At 39.4% G+C, this 19,881-nt stretch overlaps 1 protein-coding gene across 1 annotated transcript in view; it reads right to left on the bottom strand.

The window, feature by feature from the left end:
- The window catches only part of MACF1 (microtubule actin crosslinking factor 1), a 226,051-nt gene that overhangs the window by 189,298 nt on the left and 16,872 nt on the right, over positions 1–19,881 (bottom strand). The window contains exons 2-5 of the mRNA XM_063103580.1: positions 15,842–15,903; positions 7,124–7,213; positions 5,169–5,264; positions 3,085–3,162 (exon numbers count right to left, since the gene is read on the bottom strand). Coding sequence (XP_062959650.1) covers positions 3,085–3,162; positions 5,169–5,264; positions 7,124–7,213; positions 15,842–15,903 — 326 coding nt within the window. The remainder of the gene's footprint in view (positions 1–3,084; positions 3,163–5,168; positions 5,265–7,123; positions 7,214–15,841; positions 15,904–19,881) is intronic.

The following is a 19,881-nucleotide window of genomic DNA, read 5'->3' as shown; positions in this document are numbered from 1 at the left end:
ATGTAACTACCACCACAAAACAATTTCATCACCCCAAAAAGGTCCCTTGCGCTACTCCTTTGTAGTCAAACCCTGCACCTACCCCTAACTCCTGACAACCACTGATCTATTCCTGATCCCTAGTTTTGCTTTTTCCAGAATGTCATATAAATGGAATCCTACAGAACATAACTTTTTGACACCGGCTTTTTTTTCACTCAGCACAATGCCCTTGACATCCCCCCACCCAAGTTCTTGCATATATCAATAGTGTGTTCCCTTTTGTTGCTGAGTAGTATTCCATTGTATTAATATATTACTCTGTGTTTATCCATTCATCCACTGAAGGACATGTGGGTTGTTTCCAGTTTTTGGCAATTATGAATAAAGCTCCCATATTCGTGCACAGGTTTCTGTGTGAGCATGTTTTTATTTCTCTAGGGTAAATTCCTAGGAGTGGGATTGCTGGGTCGTATGGCATATGTTTATCATAAGACATTGTCAAACTATTTCCAGAGTGGCTGTACCATTTTACATTCCCATCAGTAAAGCAGCCTTGCAAGCACATAGTATTGTGAGTTGCTTTTTTATCAAGTCATCAGAGCCCTGACTTTTTTTTCTTTTCTTCCCTGAGGTTAAGAGAGAGAGGATCTGCTCCCACCTCCATTTTCCTTCCTTTGTCACAGACAGTCATACCTGCCATGCCTCCCATAGCATCTGCTTTACTCATAACATCTCATTTCAACATGATATGCACAGGCACACAAGCCCTTCCCTCCTCTAGGGTGACCAACTATCCCAGCATGCTAGAAACTGAGGGGTTTCCTGGGACACGGGACTTTCAGTGCTAAAACTGGCAGTGTCCTGGGCAAACCATCCTACGTCCACCTCAACTCCCACTAGCTTCTTCTGGCATACCCTCACGGAGATCTTGTTCAATTGTGACAACTGTCCTTGAGCTGTCCTCTCTTGTCTCTTCCACTGAATTGAAACCTGTATCTCTCTAAAGAACCCTAGTGACCTTCTCAAATGAAAGCTTCACTTCTCCCTTACACTAACGTTCACTTGGGCAAGTCCTTTCCTTTTTCTATATCTCAGTCTCTGCTATAAATTGGGGGTGAGGTGGAGGTGGGAGAACCTGCCCTTCCAGTTTGAGAACTCAGTTTTTCTAATCACTAACAACCCACAATTGGAGGGTCGGCAGTACCAGCGGAGTCCATATTTCTCAGTCCCACCTCTGTCAGCTTTCCCCTTTATTGTGAAGTCTACCTTCCCTGGCCAAACCAGCTTCCAGTCTCTACTAACCCTTTCCTCAATGACTTTAGCACTTAATTACTATTATTTTTCTTATTTCATCTTTTACCATCTTTCTTGGCAATTTTAGCACTCAGGTAAATGACGCAAATATCATCCTACCTGAACAATTTGCCTGCCTTATCAATTCTGATGACTTTCGTTTTACTCTCCTTTTGCCACCTGGACAGCTACAACTCACACCTCACCATTACCAAGAATTGCACTAGAGACTCCCTTGCCCTTCTCTGAGTCCACTGTTCTTACTTGCCCACGTTGCTACTCTATCATAATAACCAAATTTACTCTTTGTCCAGATTTAGACTTCTAGCTAATCAATTCTCAATTTACCTTTCACATTAAGGCCCCCTCAAGTTTCCTAATTCCATACACAGACATTCCAATGCTGCTTTCTCCAGTATCTTAACACTTCAGCAGCCTCCACTTCTCCTACCACTTTTCATTTATTAATTTATTTCAACATATATTTATTAGGTGCCAATTATGGACTATTCATTATGACAGATGCTGAAGGTAAAATGTCAAGTGAGATCATGTTCCCTATCCTCACAGAGCCTACAGTGCATTGGAGCAAACAGAGAAATAACAAAAAAGTAATGTTACATTAAGTAAATTGCAATGGAAGCACACAGAATTTCCCAAGTTAATAAGAATTGCTGATAGGGACAAAAATGAACTGACTCCAAAAATATGCATACTATTTAATGTCATGTTGACCCTTGCTGTTGCTTGGCAACCCTAGATAAACAAAATCTTTTCCATACAGCTCACTCTAAGCAGATGAACTCTCTGACTCCCTCTCATCCATCTTCCTCTCTATCACAAACCATCTCTGTATCTTCCCACCTCTTTCTGTCTTCCCAAATCTCAGAGGAAAAGGCATTTTTCTTTTCTTTATCAAAGATAACCACACCAGTTGTGCTCTGGCTCTCATCCCTCAATCCCTGGACTTGGTCCCGTCAATGAAGAAGAAAAGAGAGGAAAGAAATTGTGTGGAAAACAGCATGGGGAACAGAAGGACCACTAAACTGCATGTCAGGAGACCTGAGTCAAAGTCCCAGCTTTGTTCTAACTTGTGTGATTTGGGGCAGGTCATTTCACCTGTCTGGATCTCAGTTTCTTTATCTATAATATGAAGAAACTGGACTAGCAGATCTCTAAGGTATCTTCTATGACTTTTAATACTCCTACTCATGTTCATTTTCAGTCTTACTCTCTTCATTGGCTTCTCCTATGTCTACAAATATGTTGTCTTCCTTCCTTATCTAGGGAGGGAATTTCTTTCTTCCTTCCTATATATCAGGCCGCAATATTCTAAATACTTCTCTGCTCTATTAAAACTGTTCTCTTAAGTCACCAATGCTTACCAGCTAAGACCTTTTTCTCAGATCTACTGTGGCATTCAACAATCCAGAACATTCCCTCATCTCCTTTTCACGATGATGTAGAATTCTGGTTTTCCCTCTTCCTGGATGCTACTTTTTTCCATTTTCTGTGCTGGCTTATTTTTTTATCTTCGTTTTGACCCCCACCTAAAGTGGGCCCACAAGTTTCCATCTTTAGTGTCCTGTTCTCTATAAACACTCTCCCTCTCAAGGAGGCCACAAGTTTTATGTAATGACTACTGAATGATTTGCCCAACAATTGCTCACTAGCAAGTTAAAACTCAGAACTGGGTCAGTCGGATTTAGCATTAACTGAGGGCTTATTAGGTGAATGGAGAATATCCCTAAATAGGGCACCAATGCCAACACTTCCTGGTAGAATGGGGAAAGCATGGGATAGCTTTACCTGTCGCTGCTTTAGGAAGTCCAGAGCAATCTGCACATTCTGTAGCCTATGAAAACGCATCCTGCCCTTCTCCCGGGGCTGCAAATAAAAAAAAAAGACATGTTAATTTTAGCTATGCCAATTTACCCACACAGACCCCTTCCTCTTTCATTTCAAGGACTAAAAAAACATATAAGAATTCCTCACAGTTGAAGCCAAGTGTGGGAGCATTAAATAAAGCACCCCTTTAGAGATGGGCCTATGTGTGTTTCACCAAGCCCTCTGAGGCCCCCCAAATGCCTCGTGTACCACTACGTACCCCACAAATACACAATACTGTCTGACCACTAATGTTGAATCAGCACCGCAGGTTCTCTACAGGTTCTTCGGCAGCCATATGTGGCAGAACTTGATTCTGGATTTGAGGTTAATGGGAGTAAAGACTTTGTCTCTATAGCTCCTAAAACCACAGTTGAATGCTATTGTAGGGAAAGGGTGGAAAGTCCTAATTATATATTGCACAGTAACAGGTGGAGCCAACCTTATTACAGACCTGGCAAAAGGAGCTAGAGGTAGCTGATTTCTAACTATAGGGACTGAGGGTTGCATATGTTCAATGAACAAGATAAAAAATCCAAAATGGAAGGCAAAAATAAGGAAGTAACCAATTTCTCAGGAAGATGGTTATCACTGTAGGAAAGCCATCCTTTACCCGAGCATGAAAGACCCAGAGCAAACAAAACCTTGATGGCATAGTGCTGTTCAACATAAAACTCCAAAGAACATTTTCTGCCAGTCACTCAATCCTGAATGCCATATAACCCAGAGGAGAGACGCCCATTGCCATCAGGTGCCTCTGATACCCTGTCCAAGCTCAACTATTACCTATTGGAAAGTAAATGAAATCTGTTTGCCTAGTGAATACTTGCAGGAATGGCTGTCTACCTTGAACTTTTTCTCGTGCTTTTATTGTACTGAAATTGGAACTGAAACATCACTCGAACTAGATTATACCCAGTTCATTTGTAAATGGCAAATCAGTAGTAATTAAAGGCTGATAAAATATAAGGCAGCCTTGTTATGAATGCCTGTACAGAGACACTGCCCCAGATTGAAATGGGCAAAAAGTAGCCCCACACATGGTAAAATAAGGATGGAAGCACCTCCCCAACACTCCTAAGCAACACTCCCAACATAGAATGTCCTATAGAGATGTTGAGACCTCCCTGGGCAACAGGATAACTTTTAAGTCAAAGGTTTAGGGAAAAACCTTTTTAGCAAGAACCTGTTCTCAGTCATTCCAGCTAAACTAATTGTGAATATGGCTTAGAGGATGACACAGCCTGTGAAACCGAAGATTATAAGGCAATGGGAAGGGAGATCAATGAGGTGAAAATATGACAGGGAGTGGGGATACTGCCTAATCCCTGTTTCTGGAGGAAGATTATATGCTATAATTTAAGGCCTGCAAGCAGAAAATGCTACTCTGGTATACCGTAATCTTTACTCTTACGTGACCCCACCACCACCAAAAATAAATACCCTAAGAACATGCAAGTTAAATTTCTGTCCTCTAGAGCAACTAGAGATATTATTGACCAAGATGAGATTATCTCCATGCAGTGAGTTTGCAAACAACAGGCTGTTTTGAAAACAAATGACATGGTGTGTGGTGAGGACCTAAAGGCCAGAGAGGTGGAGAGAGAACACCAGTTAGTCTGGACTGTGGAGCTGTGAGCAATTAATTGTCATGCTGTCAACTAAACTTTCCACAATTCTGCAATCTGGACTCAGACAATACAGCAAGGCCACCAGAAAGTGATGGGTCTCCAGGTCACAAAGGGACTTGACACCTCCAAACACCATTATTGTTTTTGTGCCAACCATTCTCAGATAAGTAAAACAATTCCCACTCCAGGACTGTCTAACAATGGCAAGAGGCACAATTAGTTTTAACCACTTTCTTTGGGACCAAAATTCCCAGGTGGAAAGAGAAGGCAATTGGTAACTGAGCTACTTGGAGACCTAGAGAACCTCAGACTCTCTGATGGCCCTGCAGTGCCAGCAGTGCCAGCTGGGATGCTGACATCCCCAGGAGGACCTACTACATCATCATCATCTTCCTCCTCCTGCTCCTCGCTGTTTGTATGGCGCCAGGAGGGCATGCTCACCAGACGGAGGGTCTTCAGCCCTGCTGGCTCCTTTGGCCACCAACCAAGGCAAAGATGAAACAGAGGAACAGGAAATTCACAACACAAAGATGAAAAGGAAATGAATGCAACATTTTTTTTAAAAAGGTGAAAATAAATATGAAAATACCCTCCCATCTCCAAAAATGGTACAAAACCAAATCAAGACCAGAGCAGATGGTTGCATTGAATACTTCTTTGCTGAAACACATCTTCAATTCTCCAGAGACCCACCCTCTCCGCTTTTGTCAATTAACTAAGGGAGAAAAAGATGATGAAAACGACCATGAACGAGAGATATCTGGATGGTTTTTGGTGAAAAGATGATATCCTATGAACAAATTCATAAACACCTGTAGGTATTCAAGGGTTAGGAAAAGAAATTAGATTGGAGTAATTTTAATCTGTTTTGTAAACAATGCCCCCCAAAAGGATCACTTTTCAACATAAAATCACCACACATGTTCATCAAATATACCAGCCACATTGCCCAAAATATAACTTTGTGAATGCTGAAGAATAAAGTCCAATACAATAAAAGTGAAATTCTGATTATTTATTAGATTTATAAATGAGAGCCAGAGAAGAACTAGAAATCACATGTGCTGGCTATGCTAATAAAAACTTCTGTCAGTTTTAGGCCATTAAAAAATATATAATTAATTCTATTTCAAAGCAAAAAAAGATATGAAACCAAAACTTAAGACCCAGGGGAAACCAAGCCACAATCCTAGAAGGAGCTGAAATATCACTTAAGCAGTAAAATCTAATGTGCCAAATTCTGTTCTTTAAACACAACAATGAGTAAGAATTCACCAAAGGCAGTGAGTGGGCTGGTTTTCACAGACTACTTGAGCTGTGCACCTCTTTAGTTCTGTCTTTCCCCACAGATACTTCCAGTATTCAAACCTGGACTTTTCTAAATGAAAATAACGTTGTCTATGGCACTACAGACAGAACATGAACCATGCAGGATCACCTGCTCCCATAGGCTCAAATACATGAAACAGAGTACCCACAGTGGGTTTTTTTGATTCCTCAAAGCAAGTGTAAGAAATATCATCTGACAAGCCAAGAGGCTCGGACAGGATTTGCCCTCAGATATATTGTTTCCTATAAGCAATGTCTAATACATTTTGGGAGGAGGCAGTCATATTTAATTTTTCAAGAAGCACAAATGTATTGCATCCAAGGCTATGCTCAGGCATGAATTTCAGCACCTCTCCAAATCTGTGATACTCAATGAGTCACAGAAGGGAGAAAGTGAGATGAACTGGAAGAAAAATAACTTCAAACACCTGGGCTTTTTTTTTTTTGGCAGCTGGCTGGTAGGGGGATCCAAACCCACATTCTTGGTGTTATAAGGCTGTGCTCTAAACAACTGAGCAAACTGGCCAGCCCCACCTGGGCTTTTAAATGCACACTGCAGGTCTCTAGCTGAATACAGAAAATTTAAAAATTCACAATAGATGGAAAAATGGGAGAAGTCCATATAGACTAGAAATAAAACTCTAGGAAGAAAAATACACCTTATTAAAAAACCTTTAAACATACATCTCCTGTTCCTGAAATACTAGTATCTACAAATAGATAAAGAATGAGTCAGGAGAAAACATGCAGATATGAAAGGAATATAACTGATTCCTGATTTCATCAAGAAATGAGAATATGTAATATTGAAATTATATCATTTGTAAACTCTGAGTTAGAAATAAATTCCATCAGTAATCCCTTCTAATTCTTCCTCCCAACTGATACAGCAAGTAGTGATGATTGCTGCTCCCCTAGCACTCAAGAAGATGGACTGATAAGCCATTAATTAATAAGAGCCACACTTATGAAGTCACTCATGAGGAGAAGAGAGCGCTCACCAGCTTGATGCCCGAGAGGACCTCCAGCAGAGAAATCAGGTTATGGCCATCCCGCAGATCTTCATAAAGATCATTGATGTGCTTGCGGACCTGTGAATGAGAATAAAACAGACTGATTTTTATTTGATCTTCAATTATTATTCTATTACATAGAATCTCTGGTTCCAAGTAAACACAAATTAAATAACTTAAAACTGGAAGCAATAATAAAATAATAAAATTCAGGAATTTTCTAGCTGGAGTAAAATACATATGAAATGGTAACATTTACCAGAGTGTTTTTTAAACTAAAGCCAGATCTATTATACACTCTAACCAACAATGAACAATATTCTACAAAGTTTGGACAAGGAGATGAGGAGTCTTAATTATCATAAAACATCTCAGGAATTACTATGGGCCAAATGTAATAGGATGAGTAATGACAGACAGATGAGTACAGACAGTCAGAAAAGCCTTCCAGAGTGCAACAAAGGAAACTGAATGCTAGGTACCCAATGCTTCATAGGGTGTACACCCAAGTTAACCCCTCTCTTACCAAATATTTCTAATAGTGAATATGAGAATTACTCTCCTTGTGGGAAAATTAATTCTAATTTTATAACTGAAACTATGGGAAAACATCTTATTTTGGAAAAAAGGGTGGTTAATGTCAAACGCTGTGCTAAATGCTTTACATATTATCTCATCTATCCCTCACATCTATGAGGTGAGTATTATTACTCCTATTTTACACATGAAGAAACAAGACACAAAGAGGGTAACTTGCCCAAGGTCATCAAGTAGAAAAACTGGCCTCAGTTTGGTCTTTCCAATTTTGGAGTCTTTGACATTAACTATTATACTTTATAATCAACTATAATCTCATTTTGTTTATTTAATCCAAAGAACTGCCTTGTGAAGTGTATTTATTATCCTCATTCCACAGAAGAAACTGAGGAAACTGAGGCTCTAAGAAGTTAAGGTCACACAGCTATAAATTAAGAGGCAGTAGGTCTTCTGATTCATTTCTAGTCTAGTGACAACTTCATGGAGCAATACAATGCAGAATAAGAAGGCAAGTGGAAATTACAAGAAAGAAGGTTGATTTTTTAACATAAATAATTTTATATACAACAATAGAAAGGACTACTTTCAGAAGAAGTGGATTTCTAGTTACTAGAATTTTTCAAGCAGTGGCTGAGATTCGGGGATTTTTACATTTGAGTGCAAAACTAAAGTTCTCTCCACTTATAATATTCAAAGTAGCATTCAAAGAAGACTGAGAACTGGAAAAGATGAAGGCTGGAAACATCTGGGAAGACTTCCTGGAAGAGATGGGACTTGGAGGATTAGCAAATGTTCTGACAGAAAGAAGATGGAAAAAACACAGAAAACTAGGTACAGAGGTGGAAATAACGCAAGGTATGTGTGTTTGTATGTGTGTGTGTAAAGGAATAAGAAGGTGACGGGTAGATTACCCAAACAGAGAAAAGCATTCATATATTGAAAGGATATTTCTTCAATTTTTTGTACTATTCACAATGTACTGGCTTGAGACATGACACACTTTTAAATTTGATCTGCAATATTAACATCTCCATCACTTTCTTAAGTCCAGACAATTAAAACAAGACATTTAGCTCAGATTTGTAGCATTTGCTGATTTCCATGGTGTAAATACTCCCACCACAACCAATTTTAAGCTATTAATGTAACATCTCAAATGCAATGCTGGGAAGAAATGGACAGGAGTAACTCACCGTTATTTAGTATTTCCACCATAGAGGTACAGTAGATAAAATTAACCTCAAAAGCACGGACAATAATAACATGTGGTAAAAAAAAATTATGAAGTGAAGAGCTTTGAGTATTTATTACTTTTATTTTAAATATAATTTATCTAGTCATAACTTTACATAATTTTAACTTTTAATAATGGCTGTGTTGGCAACCAGCTCACGAAATTGCTAAGAATTTAACATTTGGTTGTCATGAGTCCACATACACTGGTTCCAGCACACCAGTGGGTCCAAGACTTCAAGACTTCTCCCTCAAATGGGTCTGTGATATTATCAAAGTATATATTTGGTCTTTTCCCCCATCTCCTGACACACAACTCCTAGAATCCTTAGAACCTCCACAGTAATGAGTCTTTTCGTATGCTAATGATGGCTGGCAGGCCCTAGGGGTCAGCTTCAGGATGGGGGTTGATCACAGGAAAGACCAAGATGGAACTTTCAGTCCCACCCACCACCCTTGGAGAGGGGAGAGGGACTGAAAGTCAAGTTGATCACCAATGGCCAATGATTTAATCAATCATTCCTATGTAATGAAGACTTCATAAAAACCCAAGAGGCCTGGGTTCAGAGAGCTCTTCCATAGCTGAACACGTGTAAGTTCCTGAAGGGAAGGCATGGAAGCTCTGTGCCCTTTCCCCTAAACCTCGCCCTATGCATCTCTCAGTCTGTATCCTTTGTAATATATTTTATAATCAACTGGTAAACATAAGTATGTGTTTCCCTGAGTTTTGTGAGCAGCTCAAGCAAACTAATTGAACCCAAGGAGGAAGTTGTAGAAACCTCAATTAATAGCTGGTTGGTCGGAAGTTTCAAAGGGCTAGGTTTGAGACTGGCATCTGAAGGGGGGTGGAGGGGCAATCTTGTGTGACTAAGCCCCACTGGGGGATCTGACATTATCTCCAAGTAAACAGGGTCGTTATTGAATTAGAGGACACCCAGATGGTGTCCACTGTGGAACTCATTCCTTGTTTCCTGGTGGGGAGAAATACCCACAACATGTGGTCTTCGCAGAAGTTGGTCTCCTGTGTTGCTTGTTGTGTTGTGACAGTAGAGGAGGAACAGTGTGTGTTTTTCCCACTGACTCAGGTTTCAAGCTTGTGGTGTAGAACCAGAGTGCACCACAACCAACAGAAATAAGCAGGTCATGAGAATTAGGAGTGGATTTGATAGTTCAAAGTTAAATATGTTGAATTTAAAATGACAGCAAAGGAGCTACAAATGGAAATGTTCTTGAAGCAGCTGGAAATACCATAATTCAATTTGGGTCAGCTGAGAACTTAAGTTTAGAAGTCATATGCATAGAGGTGCTGGCTAAAGACATGGGAAATGCTGGGCTTTCTGGGTTAGGGGCAAAAAAGAAAAGCAGAGTCCTAAGGATTGAGCCTTAGGAAATAGCCAAAATTAGAGGCAGGAGATGGAAAAGCAATCAAAAAGGGGGCGGGGAAGAAAGAAAACAAAACAGGAGCAGTGAAAGAGCTTGGCAAAAAAAAAAAAAAACCCAAGAAAGTGTAATCAAGAGGAGAATAATCGCCAGTATCAAATATTACAGCAGAGGTCAAGGAGGAGAGGACAGAGAAATAGTTTTTTAATTTTCCTACAAATAACTAGCAGTGCTTTTTTGTGAGAATAATTTTCAAGAGAGTAGTAGGTTTAAAAAAATGTCAGCCTTATTACAACAAAGTCATGGGTTCAGATCCCTGTACCAGCTAGCCACCAAAACAAAAACAAAAACAAAAAATTTCTGACATTTCCCACAGACATGAATAAGCAAAGAGGTATGAAAGTCCACACAGTGTCTAGGAAGTGGTGAATTGTCTCACGTCCCATAGCAGGGGCTGGCACAGGAAAGAGCACCTGGAATCATCAGTGCTACCTGTGCTCAAATAGAGAGCCTCAGACCAAGAAAAGTTGGCAATGTTGGTAAAAACTTGGAGTTTTAAAACTTTTTTTTTCTGGTGTATTTAGAAGTTTTAACTAAAATTACAGGAAGGCCAGTGGCTTCTAAACTTATTCCATCTGCTAGATTAAATATTGACCTTTTGATTCCACTTACTAACCTCTGAAGTCAATAGGAACTGACTAAAGAAAGCATTTCTCCGCCTCCTGAGGAGCTCATGCTCTTGGTTTAGTTCTATCACATCCTCTCATCCTTTTTCAAAGTTTCTTTGGGGGAATATACTTTATCAGTTACCAGGACCTAGAGACATGACATAGATAATTTAAATAAGTCCTCATTTAAAACTCTAGATTTTTCTTTTTGATGGTTTTGGTATAATAAGTAGAATTCTTGGGCTGGCTTGCGTTCTAAATTAGGTTTTTTAGGGCCGGCCCGTGGCTCACTCGGGAGAGTGTGGTGCTGATAACACCAAGGCCCCGGGTTCAGATCCCATACAGGGATGGGCAGTTAGCTCACTGGGTGAGCGTGGTGCTGCCAACACCAAGTCAAGGGTTAAGATCCCCTTACCGGTCATCTTTTAAAAAAAATAAAAATAAATAAGTAAGTAAATAAATAAATAAGTAAATAAATTAGGTTTTTTGTATACCTCAGATGCTTACATCTTTAACAGATGTCTTTTAATATTGGATCAATAGTGTTCTCAATTAATAAAGAGGAATTGATTTGCTTATTCCATAATAAACTGTTTCCCAAAGGGATATTTGAAAATCCAAGAGATCCTATGTCAACTAAATCTAGAACTTGGGATACTAGGTTGGTTTTTATCTTACACTGGTCTACCTGACAATGGCAGCATTAATCTGGGCCCACTTGAGGAACAAAGCAAAGGATGACTGAGTTATAAAAAAAAAAATCTCAATCCCTAATTCTCAGCTCAAAGTTAAAAGAATTCCAACTCAGAGGAAAGATTCTGGTTGGCAGTGAATCTCTATTTCTGAAATATCCCAAGATGAGAAAATGTTGTTGGAACCAAAAGGCTAGCGGCCTAAGAAGAGACGAAAAAATAGCCAACGATTTAAGTAAAGATCTGGCTGGCCTCCAATTTTTAACAATGCTATGATGTGTTCTTCCAGTTGCTCCCGCCCTGGGCCTCCTGTCATCACACAGCACTGAGGCAGAGGTCCAACAGGCAGCATCGGCTACAAATGAGCAGCAGGCAGCCAGAGCATTTGAATTCAACTATGAAGTTTAGGGGACAAGCCTCAGGCAGAATCAGTTCTGTTCTTCCAATTGCTAGAGAAGAGGTACAAAAGCAGAATAAGTTGGGGGCATGTTCAGTTGAAAGAACAAGTAATTGTGACCAGAAGACTCATGATTGATCATTAGCTCCATCCCTCACAAGCTGTGTGATCTTGAGAAAGTTACTTCACCCTTCTGACTCTCATTTTCTTCAGCCTTTAAAATTGAGAAGATAAACTACCTTTACCTCTTCAGGGTTATTGTAAGTATTAAGTCAGATAAGAATGTGCTTCATAAGCTATCAAGCACTATCAATATTATTGGTATTACTCAAAGTAACAAATAGTTATTAGATACTTCTCACATTCCTTGTGCGGCAATTGACAGAGAAAGTAGCATAATACAGTCCCAGCCCTCAGTGAGCACTCTTAACAGAGGAGACAGATGTGTGAACACACAGGCAGCTCTTTAAAATGGTATGGAACAGAGATGGGGCTGCAATTGATTTAGTCTGAGGAATGGAGGTCAGAATCTCAGAGAGGTGATAATGGAGCTGGATCTTGAAGGGCAAGCAGAGGAGGCTGGGACATGCATTCTAGGGAGAGAAAAACAAATAAGCCAAGAGGTGTTTAGGAAACAGTGAGTTGTCTCATGTGGCCACAGCAGAGTCTGCTCAGGAGAGAGTGCCTGGAAAGGACACTAAATAGGTAGGTTGGAACCAGGTTGTGAAAGACCCTCCACCATGAAAGAGTAAGGTGTCATCCAACTAGAGGCAACTGGTAGCTACTGAAGGAATTTACAGAGGGAATAGCTGTTTTTTTCCTCCCTGCCTTCTTTGTCCTGACATTATAAAAAGACAAAATATCTGCCTTCAAGTTACAATTCAGCAGAAAGATAGAGAATGTACATAAATGCTGTGGATGCTATAAGAGAAGTACAGAAGGAGTACCGTGAGGGGGGCAAAGAAAAGTGTAGTCAATTCCACACAGAAGAGTCAGGAAAATATTTACTGAGGAGGGGTTAAGTTGGTGTTATCAGGCAGAACAGGTATTCCAAGCAGAGGGAGCAGCATGAATAAAGATATAGAGTCATAAAATAGCATGGCACATAGTTCAGCAAGAGCTTAAAGTATGGGGGGAATTTAGCACTATGAGCCTGAAAAGGTATGCAAAAGCCAGGGCCACTAGTGCACATGTCAAGAGCACAGGTCCCAGACTTTAAATTGCCTGAATTGTAAATTTCAGTTCTGCCTCTTTCTAGCAGTGTAACCTTAAACAAACTGCTGACCCTCTCTAAACCTCATTTTCCTCATTGATAAAAGGGGGATATTAATAGAACCTACAGCATAAGATCATTGAAGAATGAGATAATTAAATGAGACAATCCATGCACATGACTTAGTACAGAATGTCTGATTTATAGGAAGCCCTCAATAAACTATTACTACTATTATCATTATCACTGTTATTATAGAAAACTTTGTTAGGAAACTATTCTACTGGTCAAGGCAAGAGATGAGGCAGCCCTGGACAACAGCAGAGGTGATGGAGAAGAGAAGACAAATGCAAGCAATGGTTCTGAGCTGCAAGTGACTGACCGGACTTGGTAACAAGGGAGAGATTAAGAGCGGTAATGAATCGAACATGATTCTAGTTTCCTAAATTGGACAACTAGCTACATGAGTGAAAATATTTAGCAATTTGGGATGTGTTAAACATAGGATATGCCTGGGTAACATCCAGATGAATGTGTCAAGTGCAATGTGAGAAACAGAGGTCTTTGGCTCAGAGAAGAATGCACAAAAAGGCTCTGTGATTGCCTCCTTATCCAGACCCTATAATCTGAAAATCACCTTCACCTGTATTCCCCACTAAACAAATGGCCCTAAGGAGCCATGTTTGATTTATGTAACCATCTCCCTGGCCAGTTTACTGAACTACTGACCCATGGAGAAAAATGAAACTCCAGCTAATCAGAGTTTCTGTGTTTGTGCCTTTAGAATCTTGTGGCCTCAGGTGTTTACATCACCACTTGAGTGACAGCCACCATGGCTCAAACATAAGCAATGGGAGAAATGTAGAGAAATGAAAGTAAGAGACACACAGAGAGAAGTAAAAATGAAAGAACCCAAGGCCTCATAAAAAGAGACAGTAGTGCCTTGAGAGAATTATATTAAGTGAAACAAGTCAGGCACAGTAAGAGAAATACCACATGTTCTCACTTATTGGTGGGAGCTAAAAATTAATATATAAATTCGCACACACACACACACACACACACACACACAAACGGGGGGGGGGGAAGAAGATATAACAACCACAATTATTTGAAGTTGATACGACAAGCAAACAGAAAGGACATTGTTGGGGGGGGGGAGAAGGGAGGGAGGTTTTGGTGATGGGGAGCAATAATCAGCCACAATGTATATCGACAAAATAAAATTAAAAAAAAATAATAATAAAAAATAAAAAATAATAAAATAAAATAAAATAAATAAAAATAAAATAAAATAAAAAGAGACAGCAGTGGTCTGATAACTGTTTAACTTTGACAAAGTCCAGCTGCATTTAGACATCAGATCCTATGAGATTGTCTTATATCCATTTCTACCTGTGCTTTAGTATTCCATGCAACGAAACAAGTCCTGTGACTAAAAGAGATGAGATTGCCAGAGAAGAATACAGAGAACAGAAAGAAAATGGCCAAAGTTAGGACCCTAGGGAACATCAACATGGGAAGTGTCAGACAGAGGACGAAAAGCTAGTGAAAGAGGCAGAAAAAAGGCATTCACAGAGGGAAGAGGTAATTCAGGAAAAAGCAGTATCCTAGAAGTCAATGTAGGAGAGGATTTCAAGGAGTAGACAACAGTATCAAATGCTACAGAGAGATCAAATAACCAGAAGATAAAACTAGGCCACTGGATATGGCAGTTAAGGGATCACTGGTGACCTTTCCCAGAACAGTAGTAATTACTATAACTCAAAAACTTTGTTTTCAGGCCAGCCCATGGCTCACTTCGGAGAGTGTGGTGCTGATAACACCAAGGCCACGGGTTTGGATCCCTTTATAGGAATGGCTGGTTAGCTCACTTGGGAGAACGTGGTACTGACAACACCAAGTCAAGGGTTAAGATCCCCTTACCAGTCATCTTTTTTTTTTAAAAAAAAAAAAAAAGACAGACAAAAAAACTTTGTTTTCAGATCTTGACTGCAACAGTAGTCATACTGTTTATCATTAAGTTCCTCTACCTTGGTTTCTCTCTTATTTAAAAATAATAATAATAAAATCTTCCCCCAACTCTAGCCATTCTGGAAGTGTTCTGTATCTTGAACTGCATGGTGGTGAAATTCATGTGAAAATTCATCAAACTGAACATTTAAGATTTGTGCACATTAAGAGAAAGAAAGAACAAAATCCCCTCCATCCCATCTTTACAAAGTCATGAGATTAAAGAAAATAAATACATTAAACCAAATTAAAATTAAGAAAGGGGCTTATAAAATAATATGTAAAGCTAGGAAAAAAGTGTTTTTTGAAACCCAAGAATCACCCCATGGTATCCTCAACCTCAGCCTTCTGAGGTAATGCCTGTAACACTGTCCTTGACACAAAAATGATCAGTAAGAATTTCCACACTGTTATGACTATATTAAAGAAAAAAGAAAAAAAGAAAAGAAAGTCATGTGTATCTTCCTAGACTTGAGCACGTGGCAAGCAATCTGAACTATCCGAGTGGAGAGAATGACAGATCCAGATGAAGAGCAGCAAGAGGTGTTGAGAGCAGCATCTATGGAGTCCTACCTTCATCAAGTGCTTGTTGACCCACTTGGTGAACGTTTTCTTCTGAACCCGGTCCCGTTCATCTGTAAAGGAAACACAGAGGAGGCACTGGCTTAGTGCTACCCAGGCAACAGGTTCCCATACCTCTATTTTGCCCATGACCCAGTTTCTCTAGGACCACTTAAAAAGGTTGACTTTACCCACAGAACCGCAGCACAATGACTTCATGTTAGGAAGGTCTGGCCTATCTCAACTTCCTCATCAGTCCTGACCATGCTGTCCCTTCACAGATTAGATAAAAACACATGTCTCAAAAATCATGTCATGGCAAAGTCTCCCTAGCATGATAATTTGAGCACAGCAGGGAACAGAGTGATTCTTTGCTTCCCTCACAACAAACTCCAAAAAGCCAAAGCTGTGAATACCAACAGAAGGGGTGGGGTGGCCTTGGCATTTGGGACACTCATACTGCACACGCAGGTTAAAACTCACTCTTCATACACCAATCTGCCTGAGCAATGCTCTACTCCCTCCCTCTCCTACCCCAGTACTTCCTTCATTCCAATTTCCTCACCAGCCACTACCAATCAGCCAAACTCTCAAAGCTGCCCAGTTTACCCCCAATCCGCATCTCTTCCCTCTCTTTCTTCTCCTAAGTCTTACAGAGGTAGACTCCCCTTCTTTCTAAATTTTTTTCACCTCTTTAACAGAAACATGACTGTCAACCTGACAATGCCTGTTCCACAGAGACTCTATCCTGAAGACTCACTTTTTCCAATTCCTGCCAATTCCCCAGAGCCATTTCCAGACCACTGAGCCAGACCACTGAGCCACTTCCAGACCCTGCTCCTTTTTTGTTTATTTGAAGCCAACACCATCCCATATACTATCTTGTTCAAATCATCCTCACTGTCATTGAGCATTCCCTGCTGCCCACTTCCTTCCACATGACAAATCTACCTTACCCTTCCCTGATGACTTGGATCACATTTATTATCTCCACCTTTATGTCAACATATATGCTGACAACGCATCTGAGCCTTTTTGGCTCCACTGACCTTCATCCCCAATTCGCATCCGGTCACCACACTGCCACATCCTGAACCTCATTCCTTCTTCAAACATACCTATTTAGCAGTCACCTATAAAGGTTATTCTCGTACCCTCTAGTCATTCTCAACCTTCAATCACTTCATTCTTATTTACCCTATTCATTAAGAACATCTAAGACTATCTCAGTCTATGGTTCAGGCAACATCATTAAGCAATTCAAAGCTACCTTCACCTCCCTAACTTTCTACCTACTATGTTTGCCATGACAATCTCCAAACCTAAATTAACACGATTACTTCCATGTCTTTTCCAAGTCAGAGAACATTTTGGAAGTAATCTGCGGAAGTATATAAATTTGTTTCACTGGTAATTCACACAAACTTCAGCTAGCTTCTCTCTCCCTACTGCCCAGTTATTCTCCTCTTACTGATCCCCTAGTAAAAGTCACATAGTACCATCCCAAACAATGTCATCGCTCTCTTTCCATCCCTGGTGAATGCACTTCTCTACTTACTTTTCTGAGTTTGTAGCCATTCAATAAGCACTCCCTCATCTTTGTCCCTGATCTTATCTTCACATCCTTCTTTTCAGCCTTGAATCCTTTCCCGCTTTGCAAGAAACAATTCTCTTCCTACTATAGTCCACACCGCTGAGGAACGGACCTTACATGTTCTCTAGTCTAATTCCCTGCTGATATGTGAATCTCTTCAACAACAAAGAATCATATGATCAGGGTTGAAAGTTATATCCAAATGTCATATACATCTACAATATTCTTGTGATGCTCAGAACTTAAGAAAATAAAGAATTCACTACTTCATAAGGCAATATAACAATAGTTCTATTAAATGTCATAATCTACTTCCTTATAAATTCTACCTACAGGCTCTCATTTGGGACTGTTAAAATTATTTAAATCTAATCTATCTTTCACTTAATAGAATTTTGCAAGTATTTGAAGCCAGGATTCTTACTAGACTTGGACAATGTCATTCTAACATATTTTGATCTTTTTAGATGCTGATTCAGTTATCCAACATATCCATCATCCTCTCAAGCCCATCTCATCTGGAGACTGAGTCAGAATCAGGTTGCAATTGCAGTCTCATCGAAATCACTGACACTATGCTCATACTATTTATTTCTCCTTCATGGCATGCTACTTCTTTTCCTCTCTACCTCTCCAAATCCTGTTTATTCTTTAATACCCAGCTCATTCATTCAGTCATTTATTTTTTTTGAATACATCTTTATTAAAAACCTAGCTGCTAGGTTCTTTTGACTCTGGCAGTAGAAATATCAAAGTCACAGTCCCTACCTTTAAAAGAGATGGTAGTATAGTAAAGTTAAGCACATACTACTCAAGAACATAAGAAAAGTTGTTAAGGCTACCAGGGTAGGGAAGGGAAACATGGGAGGTTATTGAAAGTTTCCAAGAGTAGTGACTCTAACTAACCTTAAAAGATGAATAGAAGTTAGTCAGAAAGAGAAGGGAAGGGACAAAGTGACTCTAACTAACCTTAAAAGATGAGTAGAAGTTAGCCAGAAAGAGAAGAGAAGAGACAAAGTTGCTACATGAAGTGAAGTTACATCTAATGCAAATTCATGGACACAAGAAAGAGCTTATTTTCAGAGAATTGCACAGAATTAAGGATGGTTGAAAGACAGGATATTTATTAGGTAGTGGCAAGACTTAAAACTGGATAGGATGGCATAGGCCAAATCATGACCTTTCACTGACAAAGTAAGGAGCTCAAACTTTATCCTATAAAAGATTTTAAATAGGAGAATGATGTGATCAGATTTGTAATTGAGAAAAATTATTCTGGTGGCCTTTCCTGACAACTCCAATTCTCAACAGTCTCTTTGTCCTCCAAATTTTTATGGTGCTTACTGTGCTAATCACTCAATCACCACTTATATAATTACATAGAGTTCTGAATTTTTAATACTCTATTCTTACATCACCAGTGAGATCTCTAATTCTTTGAAGAGACCATGCTTTACTTTTTTGCATCGCCCAGAACTTCTAACAGCTAAAGCTCTACATAATAAGACCTAAAAAAACAAAACAAAACCTTTCCTAATTGGACAATGTATACTTAGAAGACTGCTAAAGAAACACACAAAATGAAATCAGAACCAAGTGACCTACAAGAATTCAGTTCAATACGTAAAAACCCCAACACCCCAAAACTTATTAGTATCACCTGTGTGCTGGGATGTGTAGCCATGATGGAAAAATTAGAACTAACTAAATGATCTGCCCAGTACATTTTCACCAATTCCAGATCGGCTCTGCTTCACTATATTAATTACCCACATAACCAAGAAAAGTCTAATTCGAATGTTACAAAATTCTCACTCTGAAGACACAAGTTTTCTTTCGTGTTTTTCTTCTTACAATTTTTTTAATTATAAAAGTTATACATGTTTGCTCTAACTGGTCAAACAATACACAGAAGAAAAATGAAAATAGTGAACAGATTTTCTTTTAAACTAATCACTAGTTTTAAGAAGAGGTATAATTCATTTGATTTCTTTTTAGTCCGCTGCCTCATTTTTTTCAGACTTGAAGATGTGAGTAGCACAAATGAGTAGCACAATTTTATTATCCATAAATTATTCTGTTTATCTACCAAGCCCTTCCATGAGGATAATATACTACAGAAACTTGACGGCTGCATATCAACCATGCTTCCAAAAGCTAAAAAACTTTCAATACAGAAGGAAGAGTTCCAAGTGCTTATTCTGAATACAACTAGTAAATGCAAGATGATTACAAGCCCTTCCCCAAGACTAGCTAGACTGCTTAGTGCTAAGCCATGAGCTTCTCAGAAAAGAGTTTTATAGAATTCCTTTGCCCCTAAGAGCTGAAGGATCCTTGTTTAGGATTCTATGTTGGTTGATAGGATCAATTACAGGAAAGTTCTTCCTTGCTAAAAACATCAGAATAAGAGGATACTGCAGTGCTTAGAGTTTAATATATCAATATTTTAGTAGGGAAA

The sequence above is a fragment of the Cynocephalus volans genome, chromosome 8 (genome assembly GCF_027409185.1).
Source record: "Cynocephalus volans isolate mCynVol1 chromosome 8, mCynVol1.pri, whole genome shotgun sequence".
Taxonomy (NCBI): domain Eukaryota; kingdom Metazoa; phylum Chordata; class Mammalia; order Dermoptera; family Cynocephalidae; genus Cynocephalus; species Cynocephalus volans.
Note: the sequence above shows the minus strand (reverse complement) of the source record. Positions and strands in the feature narration are given on the sequence as shown.